This window comes from Pollicipes pollicipes, unplaced genomic scaffold (genome assembly GCF_011947565.3).
Source record: "Pollicipes pollicipes isolate AB1234 unplaced genomic scaffold, Ppol_2.1 Scaffold_6138;HRSCAF=7277_pilon_pilon_pilon, whole genome shotgun sequence".
Lineage (NCBI taxonomy): Eukaryota > Metazoa > Arthropoda > Thecostraca > Pollicipedomorpha > Pollicipedidae > Pollicipes > Pollicipes pollicipes.
Genome location: NW_023596818.1, coordinates 35149626 through 35169080, shown reverse-complemented (window position 1 = coordinate 35169080; position 19455 = coordinate 35149626). Strand labels below are relative to the sequence as shown.

Sequence of the window (19455 nt, the reverse complement as noted above, 5' to 3'; positions counted from 1 at the left end):
CACACACCACACACACACACACACACACACACACACACACACACACCACACATAACACACACACTCCTCCCTCTCTCTCTCTCTCTCTCTCTCTCTCTCTCTCTCTCTCTCTCTCTCTCTCTCTCTCTCTCTCTCTCTCTCTCTCTCTCTCTCTCTCTCTCTCTCTCTCTCTCTCTCTCCGCTCTCGCTCTTGCTCTCGCTCTCTCGTTACAGGGAGGAAGAAGCGCGTTGGCACTGAATGGGAATCTTAAGGCTGCGCTCAAGCTGAGTGGGTCCCGTCAATCAACCAATATCAAGGGTGGTGTGTGGGGTGGAACATGAGCAAGGACACCCTGCGTACGAGGCTGGTTAGCCTCCCACTTCCCGCCTGCAGGCGTCCTCGCGCGCCGCCTGGCGGTCACGCCCTCAACAATGTCCGGTCGATGGGCCGGGATATGGCACAGACTGCATCGCTGGCCTTTGAGCAAACTGGCCGGCTGACCGGCGAAGAGCCTCGACAGTCGTCAACACAGCACGGCCGCTGCCTATGCACAGAGCCGGTCTCAGGTGCGGTGCTGGGCAGCCGCGTCCGTCGCCGCCTCCGGCGTGGCCTCCAGCGGCGGCCCGCGAAGCGCTGGTGCGGCCGGCTGCCGCGGCGCGGCGCTGTGCATGGCCTGCAGCCGGGCGTACTGCTGCTGCAGCGCCGCCTGCTTGCGGCGTAGCTCGAGCTCGCGCTCGTCGAGCGCGGCCGGGTCGGCCGGCCGCTGCGAGCTGACGCTCTCGCTGCTGCTGGAGTTAGAGGAGGCGGCGTCGCGGCGCAGGTTCTCGTCGCTCAGCGCAAGCGTGCACCGAGCCAGCGGCGCCGAGCTGGCCCGCATCAGAGGCGCTGACTCCAGCCGGCCGCCGGCCGGCCGCGACGACGTTCTGGGTGGTGGCGGCGGCGGCAGTGGCGGCGGGGGCGGCGGCGGCGACGCGCTGGCCTCCTCGGCAGCCGGCGGCGGCGGGCCGGCGGCCGGCGCCGGCCCGCTCGCCTCCAGCTCACTCAGAAGGGCATCGAGGGGGTTTCGGGGCGCGGCGTCGAGCGCTGCCGCTCCAGCGGCGGCGGCAGACTGGTGGCCCGCGGCGGCGGCGGCGGACGGTAGCTGCAACACCGCCCGAACATCGGTCAGTCGTGCCGGCGCGTTGTTCACGTGAGCTACAGTGACGCCGCAGCGCGAGGCGACCGCTGACCTGCGCGCCGCAGCCAGAGCGGCACGGCGGGTAGATAAGCGCTGATGAGTTGGGTTTAGGGCACGCTGTGAACCAGGCTAACGTAGCCTGGTTCAGGTCTATTAAACCCGGCGTCTCTACCATGGAGGAGCTCGGCACGTCGTACACAAAGTCGGCGGCATCTAGCCGCTTTACACAGCAACAATGATGAGACTCGCGGGTATGGCAGCTTCCACCACTGCTCGTCACGTAAAGGCAGCACACGCGCAGCGAGCTTGTGCATGCATCAGCTCGCCATCCGTTCGAATGACAAGGCGCGTGGGGCTACGCGGAGTGGGTAGGTTTGCTTCCCACCTAACATAATCGGGGTGGGCTCCTTGGGTCTGCACGCATGCAAGCGAAACAACCTTGGTTGTGGCGACAGGTATCATCATTGCCCTCTCCGAGGCTTTACTGCTCGTTGTGAAAATTTCATATAACGTTACCAACTTAGGTTAAGAACAAAATCACTGATCACTAAGTACAATCGGACGACACACGCAACCTAAATGCGATTGAGAAAGTAAAAAAAATGTATACAAAGGTCATGAGTGTAGCCACTAGATGGGCGGGGACTATGTCTCCCCATTTCCTCAAATAGATTTTCCCTATCCAGTTTTGCCCGTACTATGCATGTATTTTCGCGTTGACGATTCAAAACACTAATTTCAGACCAGGCTTTCCCTCCCAGACTCCAGCTTGATCCCACGCTCAATTCCAATTTGATCCCCCCCCCCCTACCCCAATCTCAGACGTGGTACAACTTGTGCCGAACACACTAAGACTTCATGCTTAATCAAAAGCTCCATATACGTTGGTTGACATATCGTTATGGATTTTAACATTTCCTTTATCAATTGCTCGTTAACATCACATGATGATGACCCATGGGCCATAGCACCTAGGCCCTTGGACAAAGCCGTGCATGATGCATGAAAATGCACGATGCATGAAAAACCCTCCCAGCATATTTCTTTCTGGAGCCACCAAGAACTTTTTGCAGCCACCAAAGCACTTGTGATGTCCGTAAACGCACAGTTTCTGTTCCATCAATTTATGCCATCTTTCTGATGGTGCCCTCTGCACAACGTCACGCGACGAGGCGCTGTCATACTCATTTGGTTGGCATTTACTTTTAATTCTGCCACCGACTCCGGAGGCCACATGTGAGGCGGGATAAAAAATATGCAAACACCGATAGAGGAGATTATTTGCTGTGTAGACGCTATGTCAACGTTGCAGATAAATCAAAGGAAAACTAATGGAGCCAGCTGTACAATATTCTTGCTACCAGATCCCACGGTATGACCAAAAATATCGTTGGTATAAGCCCATGATGACATTGTAGCTCGTGGCAGATCTTCGTATTGCACAATCGATGATTAACAGGGAACTGTACAGCTTCAGAAAATCTGTTCTAGCAATTAAGCATACGTTCCAACGAAGCCGATGCCTGGATCATATGGCACAGGGTGCAGTAGCATGCTTGACCTCAGTGACGCGGACGCCCGTATACATGTCCACGTTATAGTGCGTGTAACGTCCCTGCTCTGGCATACCGGGCTGGAAACAATTTCCGATTCTACAGCATCATGCAGCTGCCGACCAAAGCTGCTAAAAAGAAACGCCAGCTAACAGCAACTATCTCTAAACCACTTGGGGGCCAGGGCTCTGACTGTATGGCAGCGCCTCGGGGGCAGGGGGCTGGCATGCACTGTCTGGCGTGGGGACCACCGGCGGCGGGAGCAGGGCCAGCCACCTGGCGGCCGTGGTTAGGCGGCGCCCGCAGAGTGGCAACTACCGGGGCGTGTCGTACTGCTGACCTGTTCAGACAATGTGCGCAGCGTCTTCCCCGGACGCCTGTCAAACGAAGGGCATAGCTCAGTGTAAGCCTTCAAGAGGCCAGCCACTGCCCAGCGGAGCCACGCCACGACGCGACGGATCCAGTGACGCCCGCCGCAGAACGGTGCGAGTCAGCATTCACCCAAATAAAGGGAGGGCGCCCCCGTCCGCCCACCTCGGAAGCAGCTGTGGCCCATGCACACAAGCTAAAGTCCCAACTCTGCAAGCGCAAACAGGGCTTTCATCTGCATCAGCTGCACACCGTTTGCCATTGGCTGGGGCCAGGTACCACACCGTTGGCCACTGACTGGGGCCAGGTACCACACCGTTGGCCACTGACTGGGGCCAGGTACCACACCGTTGGCCACTGACTGGGGCCAGGTACCACACCGTTTGCCATTGGCTGGGGCCAGGTACCACACCGTTTGCCATAGACTGGGGCCAGGTACCACACCGTTTGCCATAGACTGGGGCCAGGTGCCACACCGTTTGCCATTAACTAGGGCGAGGTACCACGGTTCAAGTGTCACACACCACGGAGCTGAAAGGAATGTATCATTACATGAAATCCTCGGCCAATGACTTTAATTATTGCTGGCCTGTTGATGATGAGCCTCTATCATGTATAAACCAACAACATCACCTCTTCTCCGTCACTATGTGTTGTGCATGTGTTCTTGCTTGTTTGTGCGCGCGAGCGCACACGGTGTCGGCAACGAGATCAGCAGGTGCAAAGTTCAACTTTATAAATTGGTGTAGTCTTTTTGATGTCACCTCGTGCACAAACGCCCTCTGACTTTTTGAAACTTGGCACTTGATCGCAATTCCGCAGAAGGCTCAGTTACAGTTAAAAACCAACCAAATGGATGTCGGTCGGGATCTAAGCACATGAGCGCCGCCTGGTTTGTGCACTGCAGTCAACATTGCACTGCGCGAAACCATTCCATTTCCAAGTTGAAGAGGTGTATGTCGCTCATAGGCGTACTGGACAGCTCACCGACACCTGGATTTTGGCTGTCCTCTCACCGTGTCGTTAGAGAACATTACATGCTGGATCGTGCCACATGCGTACGGCACGATGCGTTTTTTTTTTTGCTTTAAATTTGGTGCCAAATCAAGTGCCTATTTCATAATGCTAGCGTGCCAAGGGCAATTTGGTACCAAATCTAATGCGCACCAAAATAAGGATAAATAGGAACGAAACTCACTCAATGCCCATCATATCTATGAAAATATTCCGCAAATTTGAGTCCGGGGGCGTTCGCATTCCATCAGCATGGCTGAGTCTTCACTTCGCGTCGAGGTGCATTATGATTTGGTCCCACGAGACCAACTTCACAACAGGTAATGATGAAAAGGAGAGAGTGAAAAACCTTCCGTAGCAAAGGCTGCCGGCTATTTTGAGATCTCACGAAAAACAACAGGTTGGGCTCCTCTTTATCTTGGTTTCGTGCTTTTGAGATTTGGCATTAAATAAGTCCCCTGCCTGATGGGCATGTTGAACGAATACATGCAATTGTGTTTGCTGTTGAGTTGATGAAGGGCAGAAGATGAATAGATATACTTGTATATCTCAGTAGTCTAAAAAATATTTTAGCAGCCGAATCTATTTGTTACGTGCTCCTCACCTTCTGTGCACCCTGGACATACACTTACTACCGCATTGCCGCATTGTGAAATGCATCGATCGCACCGGATAAGCCGTATTATCTAGTGCTGCCCATATATATTCACTGCGTTATCATGCGCGGGGTTTTAACTGGATGTCAACATGATCGTTTGTCGTAATTAACTCTCACTTTTACACGTAAGGCGAACCGAGCAGTGCTACAGCACGTGCGTCAAATTTTTTCAGGAACGAACGAGGGCGCAGAAAAACAATGCCTAGTCCGTGCCGCGCCTGCCGAATGGCATGCGTGTTCAGCTACCCAAAGATGACCGGCGTTATCAAATTGATTAAGAACTTACATTGTCAATCTGATTTAAAAGCTTGTCATGCGGGACACACGTTAACAACTTAGTCTGGCATTTAAGTCGTCGACAGCACGGGGTATGCAGGCCACACAGACGGATTTGTACGGACAGCACAGACGGATTTGTAAGGACAGCACAGACGGGTTTGTACGGGCAGCACAGACTGATTTGTACGGACATCACAGACGGATTTGTACGGACATCACGGACGGATTTGTACGGACGGCACAGACGGATTTGTACGGACAGCACAGACGGATTTGTACGGACAGTATAGACCAATTTGCACAATCGGTTCAGATGGGTTTATTCGGACGGTACAGGCGGTTTACCCGTACCGCCACAGCTCTCACCGTATACATAATTCCATGGTGCAATGAATGCATCAACCAGCCAGCCATTGCAAACCTACACGCTGCAATGCGATCCTTGCTCACACAGTCTACTCATCGCGGGGAATCGCACGCATTGAAGCATCACACTGCGCGAGCGTCGGCCCAGCAGATAAAGCTAATTGATAAGTATACTGATCAAGAGAAAAGCATGCACGGAGTATCAAAGCTTTGGGGCGGTTTCTTCGACTATAAGACAATTGAAACTTGGAGTACACTGCTACTTCTATTGGCTACTTCCATTGGCATTAAGTTAAATAAGACAGTGGTGATAGCCTTGTTCCTCAAGAAAAACCAAGGAAATGGAGATATAGATGTGTTGATATTTCGGCAACATACCCTTATCAAAACGAATAGCAGAAGTTAAGCAAAATAGCAGAAGTCACTTCTGCTGCTCGTTTCGGTAAAGCATTTTGCCGAAATATCAACGTATCTACATCTCCATCCTTTTGGTTTTTCCGGTGGTTCAAAGGCCATTACCATTGTTTTATCTGTATGCGTAAGGCTCCTCGCAAATGCACTTAACAGCTTACGTGACCTCAAGTTAGGGACAAAGGTCAAGGTCAAGTTGGAATCAAGGTCAAACCAGAGTTTTGACGGCAAGACCCACTGTAAGATTTATCTTTTTGCTCTCATTCCGAATTCCCTGATCACAGTGGCGTGAAAAAGGTGTCCTTTTTTGACGCCATGAAGGACGGGACAGGTCACTGAACTTAAATGGCCACGATCAACCCGTTGCTTTGAAGAGCATGCCACCTAGGTTGGATCATGATGCTGGTTCCGAATTTAAATATTAAACCGTTATCAAAGGTTCTGGTTTATTCTGATCTTTTAAATGTCAGAGTAGGCCACTGACCTGATGCGACCAAGAGTGGCTCTTGCTTGGAAAATGCGTCTAGATTATAGCTGGCTGCGTGATGATGTCTGATGGGACTTCGGACACCGATCCTGAGTATGGCCCTGTTGGACCTCATGTGACCGGAATGCCATAACCTAGGGACCTACAAATTCGACGCCAATGGGCTCACATAAAGCCCTATTTAATTCTAGAATTATGTGCCTCCAGCTTTTTTTAGATTACAGAGGAACTTATTAACCCCCAGCTTCACTTGAACGCGTCATATTCAACCGGTCACTGGGATAGGTGTTAAAGGGGGTTTTCTACATCTATATATGATTTTGCACCGAAATAGCCATTATGAAGGTACAGTTCAGTTACACAGTTACAATTGGCATACTCTTGGTACAGTTCACGATCCTTCCCTACTTAAGACCTAGATACCTCTAGTTTCTGAGCTGCATCCCCGCAAAAATGGGGAAAGTATTTTGAAGAGAGTGTTTCAGCGTCACATTGGTACTCATGACATCATAATAACATAATTTATAATCATGCCGTTCCATAAGCCATGCGGCATTCAGAGCCAAAAGAAATATAATGGTCGAGGCGTTCATGTCCGGTGTTCGTGAGCACGATTTCCAGGTATCACGACCGCCAACTGGATCTCGATCAATGTTGAGCAAGGTACGATGACGTAATCAAACAATGACGTACCGAGGAGCATATTAATTAAACAGAGACTTGCGATGTTTAGAGCAGGCCTCTATGCTTAAAAGCATACCAACAGTTATAAGTGAGCTTATCTTATCACGTCGGATGCTTGGTTCATGATCTTCAGATGTGAAACATCCCTTTAAAGGGCGTGTTGTTCCACATTTGTACGTTTTTTTGTAACTGAAATGGCCATCTTGAAGTTCATTCGGTGCATTTCACAGTCCTGCCCTTCTTGGTGTATAAACCGCTCTGGTTTCTTAATTACATGCCGCAAGGATATGCAGGCCATTTCGAGGAGACTATTTCAAGGTCATCCAGACATCCATGACCCTAAAATGACGTAAAAATATTACCACTCCACTGGCTATGCGACGGCTAAGGCCAAGCACAATATTATTGTCAAAGCATTCATAACTGGCGTTTGTGAGCGGGATTTCTAGATATGGCGGTGGTCAGTCGGCTCTCAATCAATGTGGCGTAAGATACATACATATGACACAGTCAAAAGATGACGTAATGGGAAACATATTTGCTGATAAGTGAACTATTGCTATTTGCCGCAACATCTTTAAATGTGGAATATTCCCTTCAATGAACAGTTAATACGATCGTGGAAGAACTTACACATGGCTAGCGGAGGATTATACACAGGAGCGCAGTTTCGCAAAATACTTAGGGGACGAAAAGTGAAAGAGATACAACCTACCCCAAAATACGCTAGTACACTGGCTTCTTCCTGGCTGTGGTTCAATTTCTTCCCAAACTTGGGCGAGTTCCGCACACCCGCCCCCCCACTCCCCCCCCCCCCCCCACCACCAGCTGCATAGGAAACTACTCCTCTGAAAGACAGTTTGCCAAGTCAGCACGTTTGAAGACGTCCGACGTCGTTTTGCACGAGGCCACAGGCCGGGTGTAGGGAGTTACTTGTCCCAGAGACCTGGCAAGCGATCTGCCTCTCAATGCTAGAAAGATTTTGTTGTTCATACATTCCAGCTTAGCTCCACTGATAATGATTTGGGCTTATGTTAACAGGGGTCCCGTTCCACACGTAGATGCACACCAGCGTACGATAAACCTTTCCTGAATCAATCGTGGACATTTATGTCCATGTTACCACTGCCACTGTGCCATCCCAAGCGGTGAGTACTTACGGATGTATTGTGTGATAACTTGTAAATTTTGAAGCGCATCAACCTTCGTGAAGCCCTGTGCTCAGCCTGTGATTTTGTGCGGCGAAATGGCAGTGTCTCGAAGCAGCAAACAATTTGATACTGGCTGGCATTAACAATGCACAATGAAAACATACTTGTTGCTTTTATTTGTTAAGGTGAGAACGCTTTCGGTCATCAATGACCACATCCAAGCTATGGGATTAAGGGTGGGGCAAAGATGGAGCGATGCTGCGGACATCCTAGGCTCCCTAGGACATCAAAACTTACCCCACGCAGGGGATCCACATAAGGGTTGTGCAGGTGATCAGGGGGGGGGGGGGAGGCGGGGGCAACCACCTATCATGGGTCACGACTGCAGCATCCTCCCGTTATGTCAGGGTGTTGCAGGGATTTGGGGTGAGGTGGGAGTGGATTGGTGACATGGTTACACCGCATGGTGGACATAGCGATTTAGCATGGTGATCCACTGTTCGGTTACCACGACGTGGGACAAAGCAGAGCAAGCACTTGCTTCCGACAGGTTAGTCCAGCGTTTTATTGCTCTTGTGCACGTGCAGAGCATTCTATTCATATTTAAACAGCCGCGAACAGCCGTATGAAAACATCATCGTGCAAGAAGATGAGACCATTCGTTCAACAGGAGCACATATGTGTGTAAGATAAGCGATAGCAAAGTAGCCCCCTTGATCGAGGTTCCCATGGAGTGCTTGTGTGAAAGAAGCGTAGAGCGCTGGGTCGGCGCCAGCGTCAGCCGAGACTGGAGAGCTAGCAAGGTCCGAGTCTGAGCTCTCCGAGCCAAGCTGCCGGCTATCCGGATAGAGCGCCGGATCGGTGCCAGCGTCAGCCGAGACTGGAGAGCTAGCAAGGTCCGAGTCCGAGCTCTCCGAGCCAAGCTGCCGGCTATCCGGATAGAGCGCCGGATCGGTGTCAGCGTCAGCCGGGGCTGGGGAGCTGGCAAGGTCCGAGTCCGAGCTCTCCGAGCCAAGCTGCCGGCTATCCGGATAGAGCGCCGGATCGGTGTCAGCGTCAGCCGGGGCTGGAGAGCTAGCAAGGTCCGAGTCCGAGCTCTTCCGAGCCAAGCTGCCTGGCTATCCGGATACTCAGAGAAAAATGCAAACCGTACAACTGCCAACGGCCCTGCTAGACAGCGATTAAATGGATATCGGGGTGACACGCCAGCGGATAGCAAGCCGACACAGGCCTGGCGCCGCGGGAAGCCGTTCTACGTGGCCAAACGCGCGCCGAAGCCAGCTGAAAACTATACGACAGTGCCTCCAGCGCTACTAGGAGCTGTTGCCATGCGCACTGCCACATAGAAAATACTGAACACAGATCTACAACTAAACACTGGTGGATCAAAACATGGAATAAATGGGTTGAGCCACTAGCGACACGAATAGCAAAACTGGACCATTTACTCGTTGCCGGTGATTCTCTCCTTGAACAGAGAACTCTGTCGCCACTGATGCTTCAGCCTCTACAATACGGAAAACTACTGTTAACTAGTGGTAAAAAATTCAGCGGCTTCCATGGTCACAAAAATCACCCACATGGTGCACACGTCTGTATACATACACTATCTCGTCAACAGGTGCTGTGCAAACAAGCATATGAAAGAGAAAATTTGTTGCCAGATCTTAGAAAACAGCAGCTCAAAAGTGTATAGAAATACGCATCGAGTACGCTAACGTTTGCTGCAATCGCATTATCGTCTGTTCACTTTAATCCATACTAAAAGTGTATTAGCTTATGCTTGCACAGTCTCTGTTGTAAACATGCGATGAAAACACTGATCTATAGCCAACAGGGGAGTTTTCTGTACTCGGGGAGTTCTGTACTCGCTTGAAGGGAGTGCAGAGCCCCGTACGGCACCTCTATAGAAGGGAACTGTACATGGTGTGTGCGAGTGAGGGAGGCAGAAAACGAAAAGCTAGAAAGAACTACAAAGCTAGAAACGGACAGAGAAAGGGAGACAGAGAGAACAGAGAGCGGCGGGGAGGAGGCGATACCACTAAGGGAGCTCGGTCGCTCGGATTGAGGCGGGCTCTCGCCGCCGCATTTCCCAGCACTACCATGTTGTCGCAATAGCCCCATTTATATAGGGTGATGAGCTGTTACCGGCTTGCAGAAAATCTAAGGCAACGCTCCAAGGGTTTGAAACCGCTGTGAAATAGTGCAAACCAGGTCAGAATATAACGGAGTTTTGACGTCAAAGACATCGTATCATTTATAGTTCAAGACATTTGAATTCAGTTCGGGAAAATTGCACGCCACTTGCGAGCATGGATAATGTGCCTCTTGGCCAGAATTCGTGCCAGGCTTTGACAATTTACATGGCGGCTGCGTAGCGGCTTTCGAAACAGCCGCCCCTGCTATTTTAATCAAGCCTTCCAAAACCCGCGACTTTATACTCCACGTAGACTGGTTGACTGAATAAGCGCACAGCTAGCTCAGCGTTGATTGGTTATCGCGGACGGGGAGTCGTGGAGCGCTCAGCGTTGATTGGTCACCACGGACGGGGAGTCGTGGGCGCTCAGCGTTGATTGGTCACCACGGACGGGGAGTCGTGGGCGCTCAGCGTTGATTGGTTACCGCGGACGGGGAGTCGTGGAGCGCTCAGCGTTGACTGGTCACCACGGACGGGGAGTCGTGGGCGCTCAGCGTTGATTGGTTACCGCGGACGGGGGGTCGTGGAGCGCTCAGCGTTGATTGGTCACCACGGACGGGGAGTCGTAGGCGCTCAGCGTTGATTGGTTACCGCGGACGGGGAATCGCGGGCGCTCAGCGTTGACTGGTTACCGCGGACGGGGAGTCATGGAGCGCTCAGCGCTGATTGGTAGCAGCAAACGGGGAGTCGTGGGGCGTGTGAGGCCGCGTATCTTCCAGCATTCCGCGTACTGAGACACTGCACGGCGCGGGCAGGCGTTTGTGCCGTTCCGGTGCTTGTATTCGACTGCTGGCGCTAATAGGGGATGGGGGGAGAAGGGCTGCACCGCTGTGAGAAAGGTACAGCTAGTAAAACATCTGTAAATGACATGGTGGCGCTGGGCAGTGCGATGTTTGGTTTGTCGAACTTTTTGTGACAATTTTGAGATATTTCTAACCCTTCATGTAGACGGTGCTAGTGACGTCAGAGTCGCCGAGCATGCCAATTGCCAGAAGGTACATATTGACTTGGAAGGGGCGCGTTCTTTCAGCGCTGGTGAGCTACATCTCTCAGGACGGGCTACATGCTAAAAGCTGCATGATTCATGAGTACGCCGGTCTCGCGAATCTATTGCAAGATAGGTCTTACAATGCACAGCAGTCTCACCTGCATTCGGCTTATCAGTGACAGCGCGTGGTTTTGCGATTGAGTGGGTGCGCCACCAATCACAGTATCGCCGTTAGCCGTGTCAGTTCAATGCTTCCAGCCGTAGTCATAATTATTATTGTTCGTAAAAAACAGCCGTTTCGCATAACAAATGGAAAAGTTATAACTCGGCTTCTGACGTGTATGTAGATGTGAGCATGACGATTGGGGAGTGATACGAAGCAGTATCAGTTGCAGTAGGCAAAACAGAGCTCAACCATGTCGATAGAGAAGATAGGCGATATCAGAGTAAGAGCACACAAACTAGTTTTGTCTACGAGAGCACCAGAGAAGAAAGCTTGGGTGAAACACTGTCTAGTTTGCGCTGCTGTTGGTAATACGCAATTAAACGTCAACATAAACCCTGCGAAAGTCACACTTGACAACGGCTATATAATGATCACGCCAGACGTATGGGATCCATAAACTGGCTGAACACAATGCCCTGCTGTCAGGTGACCTCGTGTGTGCCATTGTCGACAAGGAATCGCTTGAAAACGACCTGAATAGTCCCTCGAAACGGACCGCGCCAGCTCGCTGTTGCGTGTGTCGGTGCTGAGACCTGCGCTAGTGTGATCGTGCCCCGGACCGCGACCTCGGCTGACCTTGGCGGGTGCGTCGGCTGGCTTGGCGGTGGTCGTTACGCTCTCCTCCGTGTCGGGCACGCGCTGCTCCTGCACGGACGCAAGCCTGCCGCCACACACCAGACCACACTGTCACTAGGATCTCCGACACGGAGTGCGTCGTCGCGCCGCCGCGCACGACGCCGGCTGGGCGGGCACGACAGACGGCCGAGACGAGCCCGGCGGGAGGTCGGCGGGCTCTTGTCGTCACCCGGCCGGTTGGGCGCGGTACCGGCCGGGCCCACGAGCTAAGAACTGGCCGGTTGGGCGCGGTACCGGCCGGGCCCACGAGCTAAGAACTGGCCGGTTGGGCGCGGTACCGGCCGGGCCCACGAGCTAAGAACTGGCCGGTTGGGCGCGGTACCGGCCGGGCCCACGAGCTAAGAACTGGCCGGTTGGGCGCGGTACCGGCCGGGCCCACGAGCTAAGAACTGGCCGGTTGGGCGCGACCGGCCGGGCCCACGAGCTAAGAACTGGCCGGTTGGGCGCGGTACCGGCCGGGCCCACGAGCTAAGAACTGGCCGGTTGGGCGCGGTACCGGCCGGGCCCACGAGCTAAGAACTGGCCGGTTGGGCGCGGTACCGGCCGGGCCCACGCGCCGACAGCCGGCCGACACGACGAGTCAGCGGCACGGCCAGCCATCGCCGGGGGGCGAGCGGACGCCGCGAGGTGAGCCGACAGCAGCCGAACCTCCATGGCCAGCCAGCGACACGGGCTAGCACAATGGAAAGCAGTGTTTAACGCTGGCACGGGCAGGGCATGACGCCAACTTAGAACTGACGAGGACACGGTATCCGCCCCCGCCCCCTCTGCGATAAAGGTGCCAAAAACAAATGTGCACGGTTATAGATCACTTGCGATTCTTTTTAAAAAATGACATACGAGATGACGACAGTAATATTACGGCGCAACGTGACGTACGTCGTTATGGCTCACGTAGGTAACACCAGGGACTGCAATGCCCATATTAGGATGAGATTCGAACCTGGGCCCCCAGCGGGTGAGCTGCGAGGGGGGGGGGGAGTCCGTAGCTCTAACCACTCGGTCACTACGCATTTACGCACTTCGGCCATTGCGCGTTAAACTTACAAATAGGATTGCTTTAGTTTTTTAAGCATACACTTTACGCGCTCCGACAAGTATTAACTGTCTTGCGTATTCGTGCATCAATCCTGCATCAAATTGGTAGAAGCTAAAAATCGGTCAAGAATAGGACAAACAGGTGATATGTTTTTTAGCATTCTGACAATCATACCAGGTAACTTTACCCGATTTCTGACTTGCCTATGCACAAAATGAGGTCCGATCATCCTCGAATTATATTCAGAGCCGACGTCAGGAAACTGTTGATGTAAGATATCATCGCTCACCTTTTCAGGGTTACTAACGTGCCTGATAATTTCTTAATCCTGCGAAGGGCATTTTCTAGCCTCTGCGGCTCCTCACCAATGAACCTGTTCAAAAGAGAACACAGTGATCAAAACCTCATCAATAAACATGTTTAAGAGAGGAGAACACAATGATCAAGCGTTAACGCATTCTTGAACATTTTGGAAGTGAACTATTCCAAGCATGACTTCACTAAACGGCATGCTTGTGTAGGTACGCTATACTCGTGCTCAAACCACCCTTGCATGCTGCGAAGATTCTGATTCAAATCTGTTGGGAGTCAAAAGCACAAACCGAAACAAAGGTGGAAAAGCTTTACGAATTCTGCAACTTCTCATTACAGAAAATGTATATTTGAAAACCTAGATTTTTCGTCAGCTGTTTATTGCAGTCGCAATTATCATTATACAAACACAAGAGCAATACTGCAAGCTTCATGCCTCAAACAATGACTAGGTGAGGGATTGAATATAAGCAGGCTTGAAATTACGGCTAGTCGATGTCTCAACAAAGGCTTGTCGTCTTAGCATGACATCGATGCGACACTATTTTTCACCCGGTCATCATTCGAGGAGGGGCCTTAGTACTGTTCCTTAGTAACTTCAAATGGCTCCTTTGTACTTAGGTACTGCTTCCTTAGTACCTCAGAACTTAGATGTTTTATTTCACTCGGATCAGAGCCTAATCATAGGGAACAAGGATGAATTCATCTTGATCTGATTCACCGAATTAAAAAGATACAAAATTTAGGCCTGAATCATTCATATTTAATGATTAATCATGAGGCGATTCCGATTCTGAATCGACTCCAGCGCAAGTCTGGTGTACCCTCTCGCGATGAGACTCGTTTCAAGCTTCGTGGCCTATGGGTGTCCAGCTTCCGAACCGGCCACATGTCAACAGCCGGTTATAGAAAGCTCGGCTGTTGAACAAGGCTGTGAAACGGAGATTGCCGCAAGTCTATTGATTGCATATGTTTATGTAGCTCATATCCGAAACACCAGGGATTAAATATCATCATACCGCACAATATATATTCGTTCGTTGAATCGGCAACGTCCGCGGCGTTTTCCCCTGTAATGTATATATTATATATCCCATTTCTTCCCGGCGCACCAAATTCATACCTCTCCTCCTTCCTGACTCGGTCCGTTTCCACCTCTACCAGGCCGCGTAGGTTCGACTCAAGCTCAGGAAAACGCTTCTGAAGATCTGCTACGGTCTTACTGGAACGCAGGACAACAGCATCGAGTAAGTGTGACCCCGGGAAAAGCGAACGCAAATTGTTTTCGAATTGTAAGATTGGGCAACAGAACCGACGCGAAGTCACATTATCACATAGATAGTGCAAAATGGTGCAGGAGAGTGGTGAAGCTTAGCGTAAGGGATGACTGGTCTCCGTTTCCCCGATCGTGAGAGACGCCTCGGGAGGGACGGCCCGGGAGGGACGGCTCGGGAGGAACGGCTCGGGAGGGACGGCTCGGGAGGGACGGCTCGGGAGGGACGGCTCGTGAGAGACGGCTCGGGAGGGACGGCTCGTGAGAGACGGCTCGGGAGGGACGGCTCGTGAGAGACGGCTCGGGAGGGACGGCTCGTGAGAGACGGCTCAGGAGGGACGGCTCGTGAGAGACGGCTCGGGAGGGACGGCTCGGGAGGGACGGCTCGTGAGAGACGGCTCGTGAGAGACGGCTCGGGAGAGACGGCTCGGGAGGGACGGCTCGGGAGGGACGGCTCAGGAGGGACGGCTCGGGAGGGACGGCTCGGGAGAGACAGCTCGGGAGGGACGGCTCTCGCGTCAGGGGCCGGGCGCGCGGCTACTTGAGCTGGCCGCACCGCTATGCTTCCGCGCCGGTCGCTGACCTGGACTTGCTGAGCATCAGAGCCATGCCCTCCACGTCCGTCATGTTGACCCGGCGGCGCCGGTTGATGACGTTGCTTCGCAAATCCTCCACGTGCTGCTCCACCTCACTGTCGCATTCACATGAGGTCAGCAAGCAATGCACTGCATTGCTGCAGAGGCGTCAGCAAGCAATGCACTGCATTCCTGGCAAAGCTGCCGCATCGTAATCAAACTCAGGAAAACCAGCGTGCGCTTTGTGGGGATATCAGATACGCAATTTCCAGCCCTGTAAAAAAATCTGTCTGAGTGGCATAACTTCCTACCTGCGTAGAAAGATGGTCGGTGAATTAACGTACATCATGAATTGATGACCCTGCGCGGACACATGGAAACAGAAATTAGGCTAAAAAAACATCGCCAATCATCGCCAACCATCGCCAATCCAGCGCCGATAAGGTGGCACAGCTGGCAACGGCGCCCCGACCCCAGCTGACCTGAGGTCCCGCTCCACGCCCAGCACATCTCTGCTGTAGGCCTCCTCCTGCTGGCGGACCCGCGCCGACCCGTCGTCCGAGCCGCTCAGAGGCAGACCACTGCCCGACAACAGGTACGTCCTGCGGCGCAGACCAGCTCAGCCTAGCCGTCAAGGCAATCAAGCGCGCGACACTTCACCCGTGCCGGATGTTGGCGCTTTTCACAGGAAAACACAAACGACTTTTGATTGTTAAAAACCAGTGTTGTAGGCCCGTGGCATGCCTAATTATAAATCGACTGCTGTCCACTTGATCAGAACAGATGACCTAGAGGATGTCAAGCCTGCTCATCAAGGTCAAGCCAGGTGTACACGATTCTCATCTCGTTATAAAGACTTTGCCCGGCACAGTGAAACAGACGGCGACCGGGAGCTCCTGTTGACCTGCATCCAATGTATATTGAGTTAACTGCAACGCAAATGCGCTAATGCTATGCAAAAGTTGATGTCCTCTGTACACGAAAAGCGAAAGGCACGCGCGGGGCAAGGCATGCGCAGGGCACGGCACGCGCGGGGCAAGGCATGCGCAGGGCACGGCACGCGCGGGGCAAGGCATGCGCAGGGCGCGGCGCGCGCTGGGCAAGGCATGCGCAGGGCGCGGCGCGCGCGGGGCAAGGCATGCGCAGGGCACGGCACGCGCGGGGCAAGGCATGCGCAGGGCACGGCACGCGCGGGGCGAGGCATGCGCAGGGCACGGCACGCGCGGGGCTAGGCATACGCAGGGCACGGCGCGCGCGGGGCAAGGCAGGCGCGGAGCATGGCACGCGCGGGGCAACGCGCGCAAAATGCAAGACGCCAGCCACGTCCAAAAAAACGACAGTCGGCACCAGCCTGCAGTTCGACCAAAAACGGCACATGAGAAGCCCATCAAGGAAACAACCTAGAGTATTCGCAGAGAACGCACCGTATCTTGGAGTAGGTGTCCCCGATCATCTCCCTAACGGCGTCGGCGTGCTCCTGAGAGAGTCGGCGCAGCTTCCTCATCTCCTGTCGCAGGTCGCGCGCCTTCTTCTGGAGACTGCGCAGCTGGCCCAGCGTCTCCGGCGAGAACGTCATGTCTGCCGGGCCGCCGCACAGGCGGAGGTGACGTCACGCGGGCCGAGATCCGCCACCGTCGGCGTCGCCGTACAGAGCGGCGGCGACGGAGGCCAGGTGCAGCGTGGTCCAAGTGAGCGCGCGCGAGCGAAGCACGGAGCGAAGAGGAAGAAGGGCGGAGGACACAGGAGAAAGCGCGAGAACGTGAGAGTTGGAACGGGAAGAATGAAGATAGATAGACCAGCGCGCGAGAGGGAAGGCAAGGAGAGAGGGAAAGAGTGAAGAGAGAAAGAAAGATGAGGAGGGAGAGAAATGAGAGGAAAACTGCAGATAAAAAATTCAGTACGCAAAACATAACATGGTTAACGCCATCAGAGCAAAATCGATCATTTCGAAAACTAAGCCGCGTAAACTCTTCCATTGCTGATGGAGTAAAGGAGTTTAGGGAGTTGAGAGTTTTGGACGTTATGCTCAACCCAGGGTGACCGGGGAAGGGGGGGGGGGGGGGTGGGATCTCGCCCGCAGTAACCAGTGCGTAGCGAGTGGAGAGGGGCTGCACAAAATGCATCAATGCATAAAATGATTTATGGGCGGCCCCATCCTAGACTGGTTTCAGGGCCTTGTAGTAGACAGGGCCGCACACAAAGCCTTTTCCTCTTGCGTACCTTGTCCAACGTATAAACTGCGGGACACACCCGCTTACACCCTGTCACACAAATTGCACCTAATGGCACTAAATAAAGCACACCAATTTTCAAGTGGCCATTCGCCGGCCACTACCTGCCTTTAACCTGTGGTTATACTGTGCGGGGCCGAACGCGTCAGATCGAATTATGGATAGCTATTCGAAAAAGACGATTGTAAGCATCGCGCTCAAAAAAGGTACTGGGACATCTGGCACTCCCCAGCTGCAGGGTGAGTCCAACTCGGTTGGTCAAGCCGCCCATCGTACGAGGTCGTAACGCTTGTTGATGACTGACTATGACAAAATGTCACTTTTTATTTCCGCACCCGACGCTTGCCGTCGTTTCTATTTCAAGGTCACGCATATAAAGAGGGTCATCTGTGGCCGAGGAGGTTTGAATGTGCGAGGGCACACTGAAGAGTTGGACTGCTGCGGACGCTCCGTGTACGTGAAGACGCTATTGTGTGGAGTGGTTATTGAAGTGAATGAGTGAGATGCTGGCGATGGAAACCATACACTTAGAAGATTTATATTTGATTGACTCGGCAGAAAGACAGGCACGAGCAGTACTGTCACTTATCTATCAAGCCACGCAGTTAGAAATATACCACACACTGCTGGAAAATAGTTGCACGTCGAAAATATTTGCAAGTATTGCAATGCCTGGCGGTTTGCCAGTTCCTTGTATATTGTGAAAACCAGATAAAGTTTGTCGCCGAATTACACAAGCCCAGATGAACAAAGATATCATATGAAAGGAAACGTTTCCTACGGTGGGTGCTTACAAGTAAATGTTGCATTCCAAGGCGTATTGCACACCGACTGTAACGGACATTTCAGCTCCCCGTGTGTGTCGGCTTTGTTTTATTAGGCCATACAAAGTATACACCTCCTTAAATTCATTCTTTAATAAGAAAATTTACGTAAAAATATTTATCAAAACATGAATATAACTGTTACACACATTTAGCAACAAACAGATGAGCTTCTCAAGGTGAAAAATGTAAAAATGTGCGCCGCCATACATAGGGAACACGAGCATACCAAGAACAAACATATGACCAACATTCATTTTTAAGTCACAATTTGCGGGAGATATGTCAAAAAATAAATATCACTGGCCCACATATCTAGCATTTACTGCACTCACAAAGACATGCGACATAAAAGCCCACATGAGTGTGAAGGATAGACATGCCAAATATCTTATTAGTACGATGCATGTAACATGCAGGACGGTGAACAAAGTTTCCAAAGGCATATGCACAGAGGATGTTCCCTAACGAATAGCAGTAGCAATAGCTCTGGTCATCGTCATTTGCAAGTGACGCATACTGGGAAGCGGCTCTGGCCATGCATTACGCTAAGACCATTGTCATGCCCGACCTGACACAGAATGCTACAAACAGTTTTGCCTTCATGTCCATCCATGACCGAGATACAGAGAGTAATTGGAAGAAGGAAAAGGGAGAAAAAGAAAAGAGGGAGAGAGAGAGAGAGAAAGAGAGAGAGAGAGAGAGAGAGAGAGAGAGAGAGAGAGAGAGAGAGAGAGAGAGAGAGAGAGAGAGAGAGAGAGAGAGAGAGAGAGAGAGAGAGAGAGAGAGAGAGAGAGAGAGAGAGAGAGAGAGAGAGAGAGAGAGAGAGAGAGAGAGAGAGAGAGAGAGAGAGAGAGAGAGAGGAGAGAGAGAGAGAGAGAGAGAGAGGCGACTCTGGAATGAACCGGACGCCTTACTACTACCTCGATGCACGCTATGCTTGCCCTCGTGACTCATTAGGATTGCCGGCTTGGGAGGCGGCGGGGGCTTTATCCGCTCTGTGGGGTGACGTCACAAGGTCAGAT

General features: G+C 52.3%; 1 protein-coding gene across 1 annotated transcript in view; it reads right to left on the bottom strand.

Annotated features, from left to right (window-relative positions):
- Nucleotides 1–503: 503 nt before the first annotated feature.
- LOC119105616 (coiled-coil domain-containing protein CG32809) overlaps nucleotides 504–19455 on the bottom strand; it is a 31350-nt gene continuing 12398 nt past the window's right edge. Inside the window, exons 7-15 of the mRNA XM_037229075.1 lie at nucleotides 19351–19428; nucleotides 16800–16953; nucleotides 15858–15977; nucleotides 15384–15491; nucleotides 14651–14749; nucleotides 13505–13588; nucleotides 12117–12201; nucleotides 1011–1121; nucleotides 504–524 (exon numbers count right to left, since the gene is read on the bottom strand). Of these exons, the coding sequence (XP_037084970.1) occupies nucleotides 504–524; nucleotides 1011–1121; nucleotides 12117–12201; nucleotides 13505–13588; nucleotides 14651–14749; nucleotides 15384–15491; nucleotides 15858–15977; nucleotides 16800–16953; nucleotides 19351–19428 (860 nt within the window). The remainder of the gene's footprint in view (nucleotides 525–1010; nucleotides 1122–12116; nucleotides 12202–13504; nucleotides 13589–14650; nucleotides 14750–15383; nucleotides 15492–15857; nucleotides 15978–16799; nucleotides 16954–19350; nucleotides 19429–19455) is intronic.